Raw genomic sequence first — 14,801 nt, 5'->3', positions numbered from 1 at the left:
TGGTTAGGGCTACTAAGTGAGGAGCACACCCGTGATGTGAATCCCAGACCAAAGCCAGAACCCCACCACCATGCGTCAGGAAAGACCATCAATCTGGCCCCCCAAAATCTAAAATACAATTAAAAACGGCATACACTGAGGAAAGGATTGGAAGGAGGGCAAGTATCGAGTGGACGAAGAGATAGAAAACCCTAGAAAAATCTGGCGGACGAACGGAATCACAATCATTTTAATGACGCAGAGGAAGTTACTCTCGTGTGTGTGATTACTTCTAGAGTCATTTTGCAGAGATGCAAAACGCCACGTCAAACTCTGGCCCCAAATGAAAGGTCCTAGGTTTCTAAATTCCAGGCTCCTTTAGGGCAACCCTAGCCCCGGGGGCCACATCACGGTTCGCCACAGGGACAAACGCCGGGAAGAGGAGAAAGGGCAGATTTAAGAAGTGCGTAGTTGTTGAGGGGAGGGCAGAGAAGGGGGAAAACGACACTGAGGCTCTCCCAATTTTATTTGAGCACATCCTGCTCAAAGCCTGTGTTTGTTTTTTGTTTTGTTTTTTGGTCTTCAGAGCCACTGGTACTTTTCCCATTGGATAAAACGCTGGAAGGGTGAGGGAGAGGGGCTTCTTCCCCTCAGCTTTCCTTGCAGCCAATCGCCCTGCAGTGTCCCTCTCGTCGCTGGGGGAGCCAGCCCGATGATTGGCGGGTCCGAGAGGAGCCAATCGGAAAGCGATGAGGTGTGGTGTTGGCAAGCAGATTGCGTGAGAGCGGGCAGAGGTCGAGGGAGTGCGAGCGCCTCGGCGGAGGCTGGCAGCCAATGGAGAGACAGAACGGGTCCTTTGCGTCAGGGAGGGGGCGGGTCCTGGACGCTTGGCGCGGAGGGAGTAGGGCAGGCGCTGTGGGAGGGAACGCCAGAGCGAGGCTGTGAGGAGAGCTGGTCGGGTGAGGTGCTGCGGCTCAGCTTCAGGTGTGAGAGGCAGCGGCGGCCTGGCTGAGAGTGAAGGGGCGAGTGCGAGCCCCTGACCTGTGAGCGCGGTCACCATGGACCGCCAGGATGAGGGGCCTCCGGCCAAGGCCCGCCGCCTGAGTAGCTCAGAGCCCTCTCAGCACGACCAGCTGCCACCGCCGCCTCCGCCGCCTCCGCCGCCGCTCCTGCGACTGCCCCTACCTCCACCCGAGCAGCGCCCGAGGCTCCGGGAGGAAACCGAGGCGGCACAGGTGCTGGCTGACATGAGGGGGGTGGGACTGGGCCCCGCTCTGCCCCCGCCGCCGCCCTATGTCATTCTGGAGGAGGGGGGGATCCGTGCGTACTTCACCCTGGGTGCTGGGAGTCCCGGCTGGGAGCCTGCGATGGAGTCAGGGTATGGGGGGGCGCCCCCTCCCACGGAGAGCCTAGAAACCTTCTCTCCTTCGGAGGCTTCTGGGGGAAGTCTGGAAATTGACTTTCAGGTTATAGAGCCCAGCAGTTTTGCCGGAGAGAAGGCCCTAGAAACCTGTAGCGCAGGGGAGTGGGGGTACCAGAGGTTAGCCGGCCCGAGGGGGAAGGAAGAGGCTATCATCATAGTGGAAGATGACGACGAGGATGAAAAGGAGAGTGTGAGGAAGAGGAGGAGGAGGAGGAAGAGGAAGCAGAGGAAGATGAAGAAGGAAAGCAAGGAGAGGAATGCCGAGAAGATAGAGTGCATCCTGCAGGCACTGGAAAACATTCAACTGGACCTGGAGGCAGTGAACATCAAGGCAGGCAAGGCCTTCCTCCGTCTGAAGCGCAAGTTCATCCAGATGCGAAGACCCTTCCTGGAGCGCAGAGACCTCATCATCCAGCATATCCCAGGCTTCTGGGTCAAAGCAGTATCCTTGTCATCTATATTCATGGGCTAGGAGCCCATGACAAAATGGGGGGGGAGGTGGAGGGGGAAGGGTGTGGGGGTGGACCCTTATTGGAAAAATGACTGGGTTTGGTGGAGGAGGAATGGAAGGAGAGGGGCAAAACATCAGAGAAGCTGGACTAGATAGAGATGGTGAAGGGGGGAGAGGGGCACACAGCATAAAACCTGGGCCACAGATGGGGAAGAGGGGAGAGGAGGAACATAATATTAAAAAAATGGATCACAGGCAGTGAAATGGGGAGGGTAACAGAGGGGCACACAGCAGAAAAATTAGACCAGAGATGGTGAAAGAAGGGAAGGGACACACAGAAGATGAACTGACTCAGATATGGTGAAGAGGGAGGAGAAGGTCACATAGCAGAGAAATTGCCCAGAAACGGTGCCTAAGTCACACCTGGCTCTGCAAGGCTAGGTCTCTGCTTAGATACTAGGGAGACCCCAATCCTGGCTGGAGAGAAGGGGGGTAGAAAGGGGCTCCAGCCCCTAAAGGGTCAGGCAAAGGAGTACCTAGAATTGGGGATCAAGGAGTTAAATGGAGGAAATAGAGTAAGAAGAATCTCATTCACTATTGGTGAAAAGCGTATCTCTGGGGAACATACATACATATATGCAACATGTTAGGAACACAGGGGCTTAACTTCTTGGGGGAATTACATGGATATAGACCATTGCCACTCTCCTACAAAGTATCACATGATCACAGGCTGTCAGCACTCAGGCACACAGTATTTTGTGGCCACAGGTCCTCAGTATGCAGACACACAGCATCACTTGGACACAGACCCTCAGACCCAGATACACAGTATGTGGACCCAGACCTGTAACACCCAAATAACATCATGTGACTCCAGGCCCTCAGCAACCAGATACAACATCACTAGGGCATGGACCTTTAGCCCCCAGACACACAATGTCTTCTGAATACAAACTCTCAGCACCCAGGGACTCAACATCACAGAGACGTAGACCCTTAGCACCCAGACACACAGCAAATATGAACCAAGGCAAGGCAACCTAATACAGAGGTTTGACATTACATAAACACAGGCTCACCACATAGTGTCATGGGAAGAAAAGTCTACTTGCTCCACACACATCACATAAACAGAGGGAATTCTGCTCCAGCCTCTCTTTTGCTCTGCCCTGCCTGGCCTTCCCTCCCTCCTTCTCTCATTGAACAGTCACTCCTTGACCTAAACTGCTCCCTCCATCAGTTCCTCAACCACCCCAAAATTTCAATCTTGATCAACCGACGCGATGAAGACATTTTCCGCTACTTGACCAACCTGCAGGTCAGGCCAAAGATACATTTTTTACTAGGATTGGGCAAAGGATCTGGCCCTTGGAGGTGAGGTGGGTGGGGTGGGAGGGGCCTTGGTGTGGTGGGAATTCCAACGTTAACCTCTACCCTGAGCAGGTACAAGATCTCAGACATATCTCCATGGGCTACAAGATGAAGCTGTACTTCCAGACAAACCCCTACTTCACAAATATGGTGATTGTCAAGGAGTTCCAGCGCAACCGCTCCGGTAAGAGGCAGTCCTAGGGAAAATCCACACCCCCACCCCATCTGTCCTTGTCCGCTGCCCTCTCCATAGCCTCCTTTCCCCTTAGGCCGGCTGGTGTCTCACTCCACTCCAATCCGCTGGCACCGGGGCCAGGAACCCCAGGCCCGTAGGCACAGGAACCAGGACACCAACCACAGTTTCTTCAGCTGGTTCTCAAACCACAGCCTCCCAGAGGCTGACAGGATTGCTGAGGTGGGGCCCCTCCTGGCATTGCCAGAGAAAGCCTTGCTAGGCTTGCCTCTGGATGCTTGGGGAATTGGGAGTAGGCTCTGGGGCTTGTACTCATAACTCTGTTCCCCTTCCCCCCACCCACCCTCTCTTTCAACAGATTATCAAAAATGACCTGTGGGTTAACCCTCTGCGCTACTACATGATGGGAGAAGGGGGCTACAGGGCAAACAGAAAGAAGCAAGAAAAGGAAGAAAGGTGATGGGGGTTTGGTGGCTGAGAGGTGGTTTGTTAGGGATGGAACAAAGATTAGGCTAATGTCACACAGGATTTATAGAGCAAAAGGGATCTTTGACAGAATCTAGTCCAATATGTTTTACAAGTAGGGAATGATGCCCATAAATGGGGTGTGATTGGCCTGAGGTCATGTAGTCAGGAGCAGAAATGGGACTTTCCCCACCCTAACCTCATCCCTGGGATTCCTTGTAGCCTGCTGGCTCCCCAGTTACTATCTTTCAGTGTCTGCCTTGCCTACCACCAACCCTATACTCAACCTCAGCCTTCTCCACAGTAAAAACAGGGACAAGTGTGAGGTGGTGATCCTGGAAGACTCTGATGACTATCATGTAATGGAAGACATTATCAGCGAGATCTCAGACAGCGATGGTATCACCGACAATGAGACCATTCATGATGTCAAGATCTCTGACTTCATGGAGACCACCGACTGCTTTGAGACCACCGACAATGAGATAACTGACATTAGTGAGAGCCTCTGTGACAGTGAGAGCCCTGACCACAATGAGAGCCCTGACAATGAGACCACCGACAACAATGAGAGCCCTGATGACAACGAGACCACTGATAATAATGAGAGCTCTGATGACAACGAGACCACCGACAACAATGAGAGTGCCGATGACAACAACGAGAATCCTGATGACAACAATGAGAACCCTGATGAAAACAGCGAGAACCCTGAGGACAACACTGATGACAATGAAGAGAACCCTGAGGACAATGAAGAGAATACTGATGACGATGAGAACCCTGATGGTGACGAGAACCCTGATGGTGATGATGAGAACCCCAAAGGTGGCAACCATGGCAGCAATGGCAACAACCAGGATAGCAGCGACAGTGACAACGAAGGAGACAATGAGGGCAGTGATGATGAAGATAATGACGGCAATGAAGGCGACAACGAAGGCAGTGATGATGATGGCAATGAAGGTGACAATGAAGGCAGCGATGATGATGACAGAGACATCGAAGATTACAAGAATGACATTGATGACCCTGACAAGGATCAGGATAACAGCAACAACCAGGACGACTATGAGGATGAAGTAGAGAACATCTCTGAAGAAGAATCATCAGTGGAGGAGGAAGAAGAGGGCAGTGAGGAAGGTGAGCCTAGAGCCCCTCTTGTCTTCCCTCCTTTTCTCTTCTCAGAAAAGCTGGCCAGGGTCAAGGCATCAAGGCATGAATACAGTCTGCTCTTGTGGAGAAAAGCATTTTGTGCAACTTTTTAAACAAAGCAAGGCCAAGGAACCTTTAACTTACAAACATAGCAGAACCAAAGAAACAGATTCCAGTTCTAGGTGGTGGGTAGATAGGTTGTAACAGAGCAAAAGACACAGGAAGAGTGAAGAGATAGGAGAAGGTGGGTAGAAAACTGAGGACAGGTTCACAGAAAGAGGGGGGAAGTGACAAACATAATAAAGCATACTCTGTACCCCGACAAGGGCTGCAGGGAACTCTCAGGCTTATTTGTCTTTTGGGAGGATCCTTCACTAGTCCTGAAAGCTGCTTCTCACAAAAACAGTCAGTAGTCGGTTATGTTGGGGACATACTGCATACATTAATATTCTCAGGTAGAATCACATGTACATTAGCCCCTTAAAGGCTTTGAAAAGTCCTGCTGTAAGAAACCCATTTAAACATTGTGGAACCCAGCATTTCCCAAACTTCTTGACCACAGAAGCTATTGTTTACTGTTCACCAAAGCATGCATTTTAGAAAATGCTGAGAAAGGTTTGCATGTGGGGGTTTGAGGGAGAAGGCAGTATTTAAGATGACTTCCAGGTTTGGTCTGGCCTGGATGACTGGCAAACAGAGGTGCCATTTCTTAGGATGGAGAATGACATGGTGGCAGGATTGATGAGATGCAGGGAGGAACATGGGGTTGGAAAGGCTTGTTGGACATAAGGTACAGGTAGCCCAGGCAGGTGATTGGTTATATGTCTGGGAAGTCAGAAGATGTAAATAAAGGGGGTAACAAGCCAGAGCAGAATCCTAGCCCTGGATTCTGGGACCAGTTAGCATTAATGAAGTGTTTACTATGTGCCAGGCACTATTCTAAGTGATTTACTTATTTTATTAATTCATTTCATCCTCACAGCAACTCTTAAGAGGTAGGTGCTATTATGGATGAGGAAACTGAGGCTCTGAGAGGGTAGAATTAGGAAGAGAACTGAGTCCTGGAACGTTCTCAGAAGGAGGGGATTGTCAGCAGTATCCAGTGCTGCTGTGAAAGGTCAGGTAAAATGAGGACTGAGATGTATCCATTGGATTTAGGGCTGTGACCTTGGCAAGAGTAGTTTCAATATATTAGTGGGGGCAGAGCCAGACCCACAGTGGAATAGGAGGCAATGAGCAAGGGGCAAGACAGTAGAGTCAAACCTTAGCTAGGAAGGTATTGGTAGAGGGTGGGCAAGGGAGATGTTTGAGCCTGACTGTGGGCAGGCAGACCTTGGAGAGGCAGGCCCCTGGGGGAGGTAGAAGGGGCTGGAAGACCAACCACCCCTGGGGGTTTTGGCCATGGGGTCTCTGGCAAATTTCCATTGAGGGCAGGGGCAAGGAAGGAGACATTGAATGAGTGAGTAAATTCAATGTGGACATATATTCAGTTAGAGTAGGGAAACAGGGAGTTGCCACCGGATGGCATCTTTCAGAGAAGGGGAGGAAGAGCTATCTGCCCAGCCCTAGGGTAGGAGTGGGGGTGGGGAGTTGGGCTAAAGAAGACAGACTGGGCCTGTTTGGATCAGACTGGAGAAGGAGCAGGGGAGCTGCCTTGGAATGAACAGGTTTATTCAGCTGAGGTCAGAGCTCAGGAAGACACACACATTGACATTACACAGGGAGAAAAAGCGACTTTCAGAGATGTATCAATTTTGATAGGCCAGAGGCAGGCCTACCCTGCTTTCCTGCTTCCCTTCCACTCCTCCCTCACTCCAGGCTTGCTTGAGTGTACACACACACACACACACACACACACACACACACACACACACACCAAGCAGAGGTGCTTAGCAAGTGTTCCAGGCCCCCAAAACCCTGGCTATGGGCTGTGTTCCCTGTTAAGAGTGCTATCCTCTAGCTTCCAGAACTGTGAGAAGAGAAATTTCTGTTGTTTAAACAAACAACAAAAAAAGAATGACATCTACCTGTTCATCTAATCACCCTCCGGTTTTCCCCTCCTTGCCTCTCTCCCTCTTTGCAGACAGTGAACAAGAAGGCGAGGAGAGCGATAACGAGGAAGGAAGCGATAACGAGGAAGGAAGCGACGAGGAAGGGATCGAAGAAGACTCAGAAGGAGGGGAAGACTCTGAGGATTCCGACATGGAGGAGGTGCTTCAGGTCCAAAATGCTTGGGCCAACCCGGGGAAGAGGGGCAAAACTGGATAAACATTTTACCCTTGCAGGGGCTGCCTCTCTGTATCCCTCTCCCCCTGCCCCATTTGCCCTCCCCCTCAGCTAGGGCCATGCGGCCCCACATTGCACTTCTGGGGGGTGACCGACTTCGTACACGGGTTTAAAGTTTATTTTTATGGTTTAGTAATTGCAGAGTTCTTATTTTGGGGGGAGGGAAAGGGGGATTCCCCCTTCCTTTTGGCCCTCCTCCCCTGCAGGCTTCTGTGTGCTGCTAAACGTATTTATTGTGATGCCTTGGTCAGGGCCCCTCTATCCCCCTCCTCGTGCTGTGTGGAGTGGACACCCTTGATCCCGAAGCGGGGAGGGCCGCTGTGGCCTTGGGGGGCTCTGCTGCCACCCTGTTCTCTCAAGCCTCTCTTTCCCTCCATCCCTCGCCCCCCCCCCCAACGCTGTGCCCGCTAGCCCGCCTTGGTGTCTATGCAAGGCCGCTTGTCATTGCGGTATTCCTACCCCCCCTCCCCCAGAAGCCCCTCCTTGTTCCTTGTGAACCTTGGTAATCCTAATAAAATTCTGAGCAAATTCAAAGTGCTGCTTCTAGTCTTTTGTCCCGCTTGGCGAGCCATCCCCAAGAGCCAGTCTCTCGTCCACAGACCCTCAAATCGCCGCCTCCTCTATGCACTGGTCTGCAAGATGGTGGTGTGTGGGTGGCGGCGGGGATGTTTGGCTTTCTCCGGGAGAGCTCTGCAGGCCGCAGAGGTGTTGCGTCAGACCAATGCGGACCATCCTGGCCAATGGCAGGGCGAGGCTGAGAAAGCCCCACCCCCTACCAGCGGCAGCAATGGACCCCGGCAGGTAGCAAACAGCTTCCCACGCCTTCCCCTCTTGCGCAGGCGCACAGGAACGCCCTGCGCCCTAGAATATGCATTTGTTCAGTGATTCATCTTTTTATTTATCGTGCGTCAAACCTTTCCTCAGGCCTAGTGTGAGCTGGGCATGGGGAGCCATTGGAATCCATTTTTCTCATTTGCATGTAGTTTTTAAAAAATGATAATCTGTCAAGACATTACATCCTAATAATGCAGGAATGCTCTCCCGTTTTAGAGGGTGCAGGATTCCTGGAACTGGGCCTGGAAGAGAAGGCAAGAAAAGATGGCTCGAGCCAAAGAGTGCATAGGGAGAAGGGGAAAGCAAAGGGAAATTACTAGGTAGCTGTGTGATGGGGTGGAGGAGGGGTTGGGAGTTGGGTGTCTGAAAGGCAGACCTTGAGAAGGCTGAGTTGTTTTAGATTTTGGATAGAGTAACTTTATTTTGGCGGACACCAGAAATACCTCCAGATTCTTTGTGGCTCATAATGATAACTTATACAAATATCCAGGTTGGTCTTCTGCAATATACCTCCAGAATTTTCCATCCAACGCCCATGTTTTAATAGAAAGCTTCAGATACAGTCAAATTTCAGTTTCAAAGAATGCCCTCTGCTGGATGCCAGGAGAATGGATTGGAGGGAAGGAGAGCAGTGAGGAAATTGATGCTATTCCTCAGGTGAGAGTGGTGTAATGGGCGGATATGGGAGGTTTTTTAAGTGCATTTTTTATTTTAAAAGTTTAAGATTTATAGAATTATTGCGAAGATAATACAGAGAGTACCCATATACCCCACAGCGAGTTTCCTCCATTGTTAACATCTTGCGTTAGCATGGTACATTTGTCACAATTAATGAACCAGTATCAATACATTATTATTAAGTAAAGTCCATACTTTATTCAGATTGCCTTAGTTTTTAAGGTAATTTTTCTGTTACAGGATGCCATCCAGAATAGCATAATACATTTAGTTGTCATGTCTTCACAGGCTTCTCTTGGCTGTGACTGACTATTTCTCAGACTTTCCTGGTTTTTGATAACCTAGAGTCATCAACATTTGAGCAATAATGGTCAGGTATTTGGTAGAAGGTCCCTCAATTGGGATTTGTCTGATGTGTTTTCTCATGATTAGATTAGGGTTATGGGTTTGGGGAAGGAAGATCACAGAAGGAAAATGCCATCCTCATCATATCAAGGGTACATACTATCAATATGTCTTATCACTGTTGATGTTAACTCTGATCACCTGGCTGAGGTAGTAGTGTATGTCAGGCTTCTCCACTGTAAAGTTACTCCTCCTCCCTGCCCCAGCCCCCTTTCCATACCATACTCTTTGGAAGGAAGCCACTAAGTGTAGCCCATGCTTAGGGAGTGGGGAGTTAAGCTCCATCTCCTTGAGGGGGAAGTATCTACATAAATTAATTGGAATTCTCCTGCACGAGAAACCTGTCTGTTCTGTGAGAGCTTTTTAGATGCTGGAATCAATAGGCTTTAGATATGGGAAAAGAGGGGATCCCGAGAGGAGTCAGGGATGACTGCCAGGTTCTTGTGGGACCTTTGGCAAGGCCCCTTCCCTCCCTGGGCCAACTCTATGAAATAGTTGGAACACCAGATCTTTGACCTACTCCATGATTCTGATAAATGTTTTTTGGGGGGGAGAGCATGATGGCTTTGATTCCTCTGGTTCTGACTTGGGACTGCACTGTCAGAGGTGGGTAGAGGAGACTCTAGCCTGGCCAGAGCTGAGAGTTCAGGATCCTGAGTCAAAGGCATCTTGTGTGGAGGGAAGAGATACCTACATGCATAATCAGGAGCTAGTCCCAATGACCAGGGGGTGAAGTAGAGGGGAAAACAGCAGAGGCAAAAGGCCTGGAGTGGCCTTGGGGGGCTCAGCCTAGTGAAAGGATCCCAGCCAGTCTGAGAGAAAGACGGCTTGGGTATCCTTCCTTCAGTGTGCTCTGCCTCACAGTGTGATTCCATCACCCTCGCTAGAGGGCCTGAGTTTTCCCATCTGCAAACTTAGGTTAATCTTCCTGGGGGATCAGCCCTGGAGGAGCAACCTGCCTAGGATCCCAAGATGGAGATGAGCCTTGAAGCAGACCTCTGAAGCCTGGCCCTCATCATGTCTTCCCTGATTCTTCTCTGCTCCCCTAATCAAATCCCCAGCCCTTCATCCTGGCATTTGAGGCTCCTTTTCACTCACCTTGTCAGAGAAGGCATCTGGCTTCAGGGACACTGTTAGGAGCCAATTTTGGGATTCTAATATATTTGGCTAGGGTGCTCATGTTTTGGGTCGAGGCATGGGAGGAAAAGATGTTCTTTGCCTAGAGTGACATCTTTTTCCTGTGTCCTCACTCCTCAACGTGTGGTGTGGTTTCAGGTCCTGCCCAGTCTGGCCCTCCAAAACCGAGGGCTGTTCTTGAGGGTCTTTAAGGTCACAACCAAGTGCAAAATATAGTCTTTGCTGAAGACCAAAGAAGACGGCCCCCTCTTTGCTGGGACCCTAAACAGAAACCAGAAGGAGAACCAGGTGGGGTGGGGGATGAGGAGTCAAGAGCCTGCTGTGCCCCAGGGTCTGTTCCCATGCTGAAGCTACTTTGTCTTTGTATCCTTCACAGCTTACCCCGCTCCTCTGCAGCAGAGGGCCCTGCACATGGGGATGAGGTTCTCAGGGACCAGGTTCTCCTGGGACCAAACTTTCAAAGTTCCACACACTTCTGTGAACAAAAGCAGATTGTCAGAGACAAAACCAGATTCAGGAATATCCCTCCTTCTCAGGTGACCAAGAGTGCCAGCACTGGCTCCCTTGGTTGAGGAGGAATCCTATTCATTCAGGAAACATTTATTGAACACCTACTGTGTGTCTGACACTAAACTGGGTGATAAGGATACAATAAAGAAACATGATAAACCAGGTCTGTCTTCCTTCCCAGAATTTGACAATTTGTGCCACAGACCTGTTTGGTGATCTGGTGAAGCCTATGGACCCTTCCTCAGAAAACAATTTCTTTTAAATACATAAAATAAAGTACCTAGAGTTACAAAAGAAACTGATTATATTGAAATATAGTTATTAAAATATGGAAAAAGCAGATATGTGCTATGGTAGTGTATGTGCTCCTCACTAATCCCTTAGATCATAAGATCTAGTGGAGGGTCTAATGACTATCATGATATTAAAATAGAGATGAGATTACATGATATTTCAACAGATCTATAACATCTATAATGTGATATGAAAATCTCTGTGATTTCTATTGGTGACAGAACCACAGATACTACTACTATGTTACATTCTTTACTGAAAAAATGCTAAATTTCAATTAAAGATGTATATTTTGTCCCATCCAAATGCAGGGGCCCCTCCAAACCCTGTCCCCAGACCAGACTGGAGGTCCATCGACCCCATTAAGAACCCCTGATAATAGAAATGTTCTTCCCATCTCTCCTTCCTTCTTGAATAGCTTTCCTTTGGAGGACAGAACTTGGGTTTTATTCAGGGTCTTATTGCTGTGTAACCTCAAGCCAATCAGTTCGCTTCTCTGGGCCACATAGTTTTCTCAGTCTGAAACAATGAGAAAGGCAAGAAATTAAAAGGGGAGACCTTAACTATATATGCTCCAGGCAATTAATTTGTGTACTCTCAATCCTCACAAAGGCATTGTCAGGAAGGATTTTTAAAAATTATCTTCCCATTTCACAGATGGTTAAACTGAGGCTCCTAGCGAGGTTGTCACTTGACCAATGTCTTAGCGGCAGGGGCTGATGTGTGACTGGCCAGACCCCCATAACCACCTCATCCTCCATGGGTGAAATTAGGAACTACCCTCATTTTGAGCAAAAGAAACCTGACTCAGAAATCCCTGCAGGCGGGGGGTAGAGTCGTGTCTCTTAGAGCGTTGGCTTACGCAAGGTGGCTTACGGAGAGTAAGACGTCAAGAAGCCGGGCATTTACAATTGTTCAGTGACTCCCGCCCAGCCTACTTTGGGCTTCGCGTCTGCGTGTTCCCAACTAATTCCCAAAGGCCTGTCAAATGGCCTGGCAAAAGGCAACGACAAGTCCTCCTCTCCTGGCCAATCCTGTGAAAGGGTGGGCTTGGCTCATAAACCAATCAAAGACCCCCAGGGGGGCGGAGTTTTCTTCGACCTGGATCCCGGCCTGGGGGGTAAAACTAAAGTGTTTCCATCTCCAGCCAATCCCAGGGAAGGCAGGAGGGCACTCCTCCAATGGGAGCCCGAGAGCGGTCAGTAGCTGTGGAGGCCTGCTAACCCGCTAGCTCTCCAGCCGGCTGGAGGGACGCGTCCAGTGCGTTCACTAGGTCCAGCCGCCGGCCCCTCGAATCTGCTCGCGCTCGGCAGCGGCGGCGCGGAGGGCAGGAGGTGTCTGGTGAGACGCTGTAAAGACGGGGGTGGGGGGTGTGAGGGAAAGAGGCCGGGCTGGAGCGCATGAGGGGTGGGGCCTGGGCGAGCTTTTACCTGGGCGGCCTCTTAACCCTAGGTCAGCGGGTTGCGGAGGATCGTGCGGGTAGCAAAGGGAGGGCGAGTGCCCCTGCAGCCCCAGACAACAACCAGGTGAGTACCCTGCGGAGCCCATCACCCATGCCCACCCCTGTCTCTTGGGAAACGGTTCTGTGCAGGTCTGCAGCTCACGTGATCGTCTGCGTGCCTGTAAATCTCCATCTCTCTGCCGCTCTTCTCCCTCTCCTTCTCCATCTTTCCGTGTGTCTCAATATATCTGCCTGTCTCCTTCTCTGAGACATACTAGACAGCCCAGACCTAGAAGGCTGAACCCTGACGCTACCAGTTAAAACTAGCCATGAGACCTTGAGCCATCTACATCACTTATGCCTCAGTTTCTTCATCTGTCAAATGGGAGTCTAATAATCTCCATCTGAGACAATACGTGTGCATCACTTTGCCCAGTGCCTGGCCCCTAGAAAATTTTCAATAAATGATGACTGTCGTGACTGAAAAAAAAAATATGATCTCTCTTGGTCTTTGGCTTTGTTTTCTCCCTGCCTGTCTCTGACCCTACCCCCATTGATTCTTCTTTCTGAATGCTTCTTTTTCTGTTACTGTTTTTCATCTTTCTGTCTCTTTTCCATCTTTCTAAGCAGGTTAGAGGTGCATTGTTTATAGCAATGAGTCTGGCCTGAGAGCATCTATGAGCTTAGAGTGGGGCCATGGACTGTTCTGTGGGTAAAAACAAACAAACAAACAAACAAACAAACAAAAAAATGGAGCCTGACCTTGGCTGAGGAAAGAACCCTCTTTGTTCCCCACCCTACTGTGTTAAACAGGCAGAGACCACCAGGGTGGGGGGCAACTTAGATGAAACAGTGAACCAGGCCCTTTATCCTTTATTATGTTGGTTACTGCAATAAGATCAGGATTCTCCTAGTTACATCTCCACACAGCCCTCTTTTCTGTCCCCATCCTGAAATCCTTTAACCAGGCCTTCTGGAACTCACTGTCAGTCACCAGCAAAAACTCCATTCTCACCTTGGCTTCTGAATAGTTCCTTGGTTTTCTTGCCATGCCTTAGTGGTTCTCATACCTATTGGACCCAGCACTCCATTTTTATAATTTCTATTTTGAAATGTCCCTTTCACTATCCTGAAATGAAGTGCATAGATAATAGAATCTGTCTCCACACATAATTCCTCCCAAACCAATGTAACGTAATGTCCTAATTGTGATATAAGGGAGAAGTAAAGGAAGAGTAATTTCTAATAAAACAATTTGTATTTCAACATGTAAAGGCTGGGATATAATTTCACTAGAAGACATAATGAATGGTCTTGCACGTAATGATCCTTGTATCTGGGAATGTGACACTTACATGTGTGTTGATTGCTGACTCAGAAACCATGGGTAGGGTGATGTGATTTTCCGAGTCATGAATAATTCTTCATAAAGTTTTAAACAAAACCAAGTGCAGAGGCACCTGGGTGGCTCAGTCGTTAAGTGTCTGCCTTCGGCTCGGGTCATGATCCCAGGGGTCCTGGGATCGAGCCCCACATCGGGCTCCCTGCTCAGCAGGAAGCCTGCTTCTCCCTCTCCCTCTGCTTGTGTTCCCTCTCTCACTGTGTCTCTCTCTGTCAAATAAATAAATACAATCTTAAAAAAAAAAAAACCAAGTGCAATCCTCCCTCAATTTATATGGTTCATTTGAATTTCTGGAAAAGTCAGTACATACTAAAATCCATGATCTGGCCCTCTTAACCTCTCTGACCTTCTCTCCTACCATTCGCCCCACTTGTTCCCTCTATTCTACCCACACTGCCCTCCTTTATGCTACTTGAACATATGAGGCACACTCCCACCTCAGGGGTTTGTACTGGGCCATCCCCTGGACCTGGAAGGTGTTTCCCCCCAAGATATATAAGGCTCATGCCCTCACTTCCTTCAGGCCTCTACCCAGATGTCACTTTCGCAGTGAGGCCTACCCTGACCATCCTGTTTAAAATCGCAGCTCTCCCCTAGCATATACCCCAGTTTTTTCCATAGTGCTCCTCACCCTCTTCTATGATATATAATCTACACCTTTATTGTGTTTGTTATTTATTGTTTGATTCTCCTGCTGGATTGTAAGCTCCAGAAGGGCAGAGATTTTTGTCTTTTTTGTGCCTTGATGTATCCCTGTTACCTAAAACAGTGCTT

The 14,801-nt window shown here is 49.4% G+C and overlaps 1 protein-coding gene and 1 long non-coding RNA gene across 4 annotated transcripts in view; both read left to right on the top strand.

Moving 5' to 3' along the window:
- The first annotated feature begins 875 nt into the window (after window positions 1–875).
- TSPYL2 (TSPY like 2) lies at window positions 876–7,854 on the top strand. Its single transcript, XM_027609364.2, has 7 exons — window positions 876–1,844; window positions 3,097–3,174; window positions 3,300–3,411; window positions 3,497–3,642; window positions 3,779–3,876; window positions 4,190–5,028; window positions 7,124–7,854. The coding sequence occupies exons 1-7, from the start codon at window positions 1,038–1,040 to the stop codon at window positions 7,306–7,308; spliced, it is 2,265 nt and encodes a 754-aa protein (XP_027465165.1). The 5' UTR covers window positions 876–1,037; the 3' UTR covers window positions 7,309–7,854.
- Window positions 7,855–12,389: 4,535 nt separating this feature from the next.
- The window catches only part of LOC118356514, a 59,322-nt gene continuing 56,910 nt past the window's right edge, over window positions 12,390–14,801 (top strand). For all 3 annotated transcript variants that reach the window (XR_004819812.1, XR_004819811.1, XR_004819810.1), the window contains exons 1-2: window positions 12,390–12,525; window positions 12,637–12,710. This is a non-coding gene — a long non-coding RNA (uncharacterized LOC118356514). The remainder of the gene's footprint in view (window positions 12,526–12,636; window positions 12,711–14,801) is intronic.

The sequence above is a fragment of the Zalophus californianus genome, chromosome X (assembly GCF_009762305.2).
Source record: "Zalophus californianus isolate mZalCal1 chromosome X, mZalCal1.pri.v2, whole genome shotgun sequence".
Classification (NCBI taxonomy): Eukaryota; Metazoa; Chordata; class Mammalia; order Carnivora; family Otariidae; genus Zalophus; species Zalophus californianus.
The sequence above is the reverse complement of the archived record's forward strand: the minus strand, read 5'-3'. Positions and strand labels throughout refer to the sequence as shown.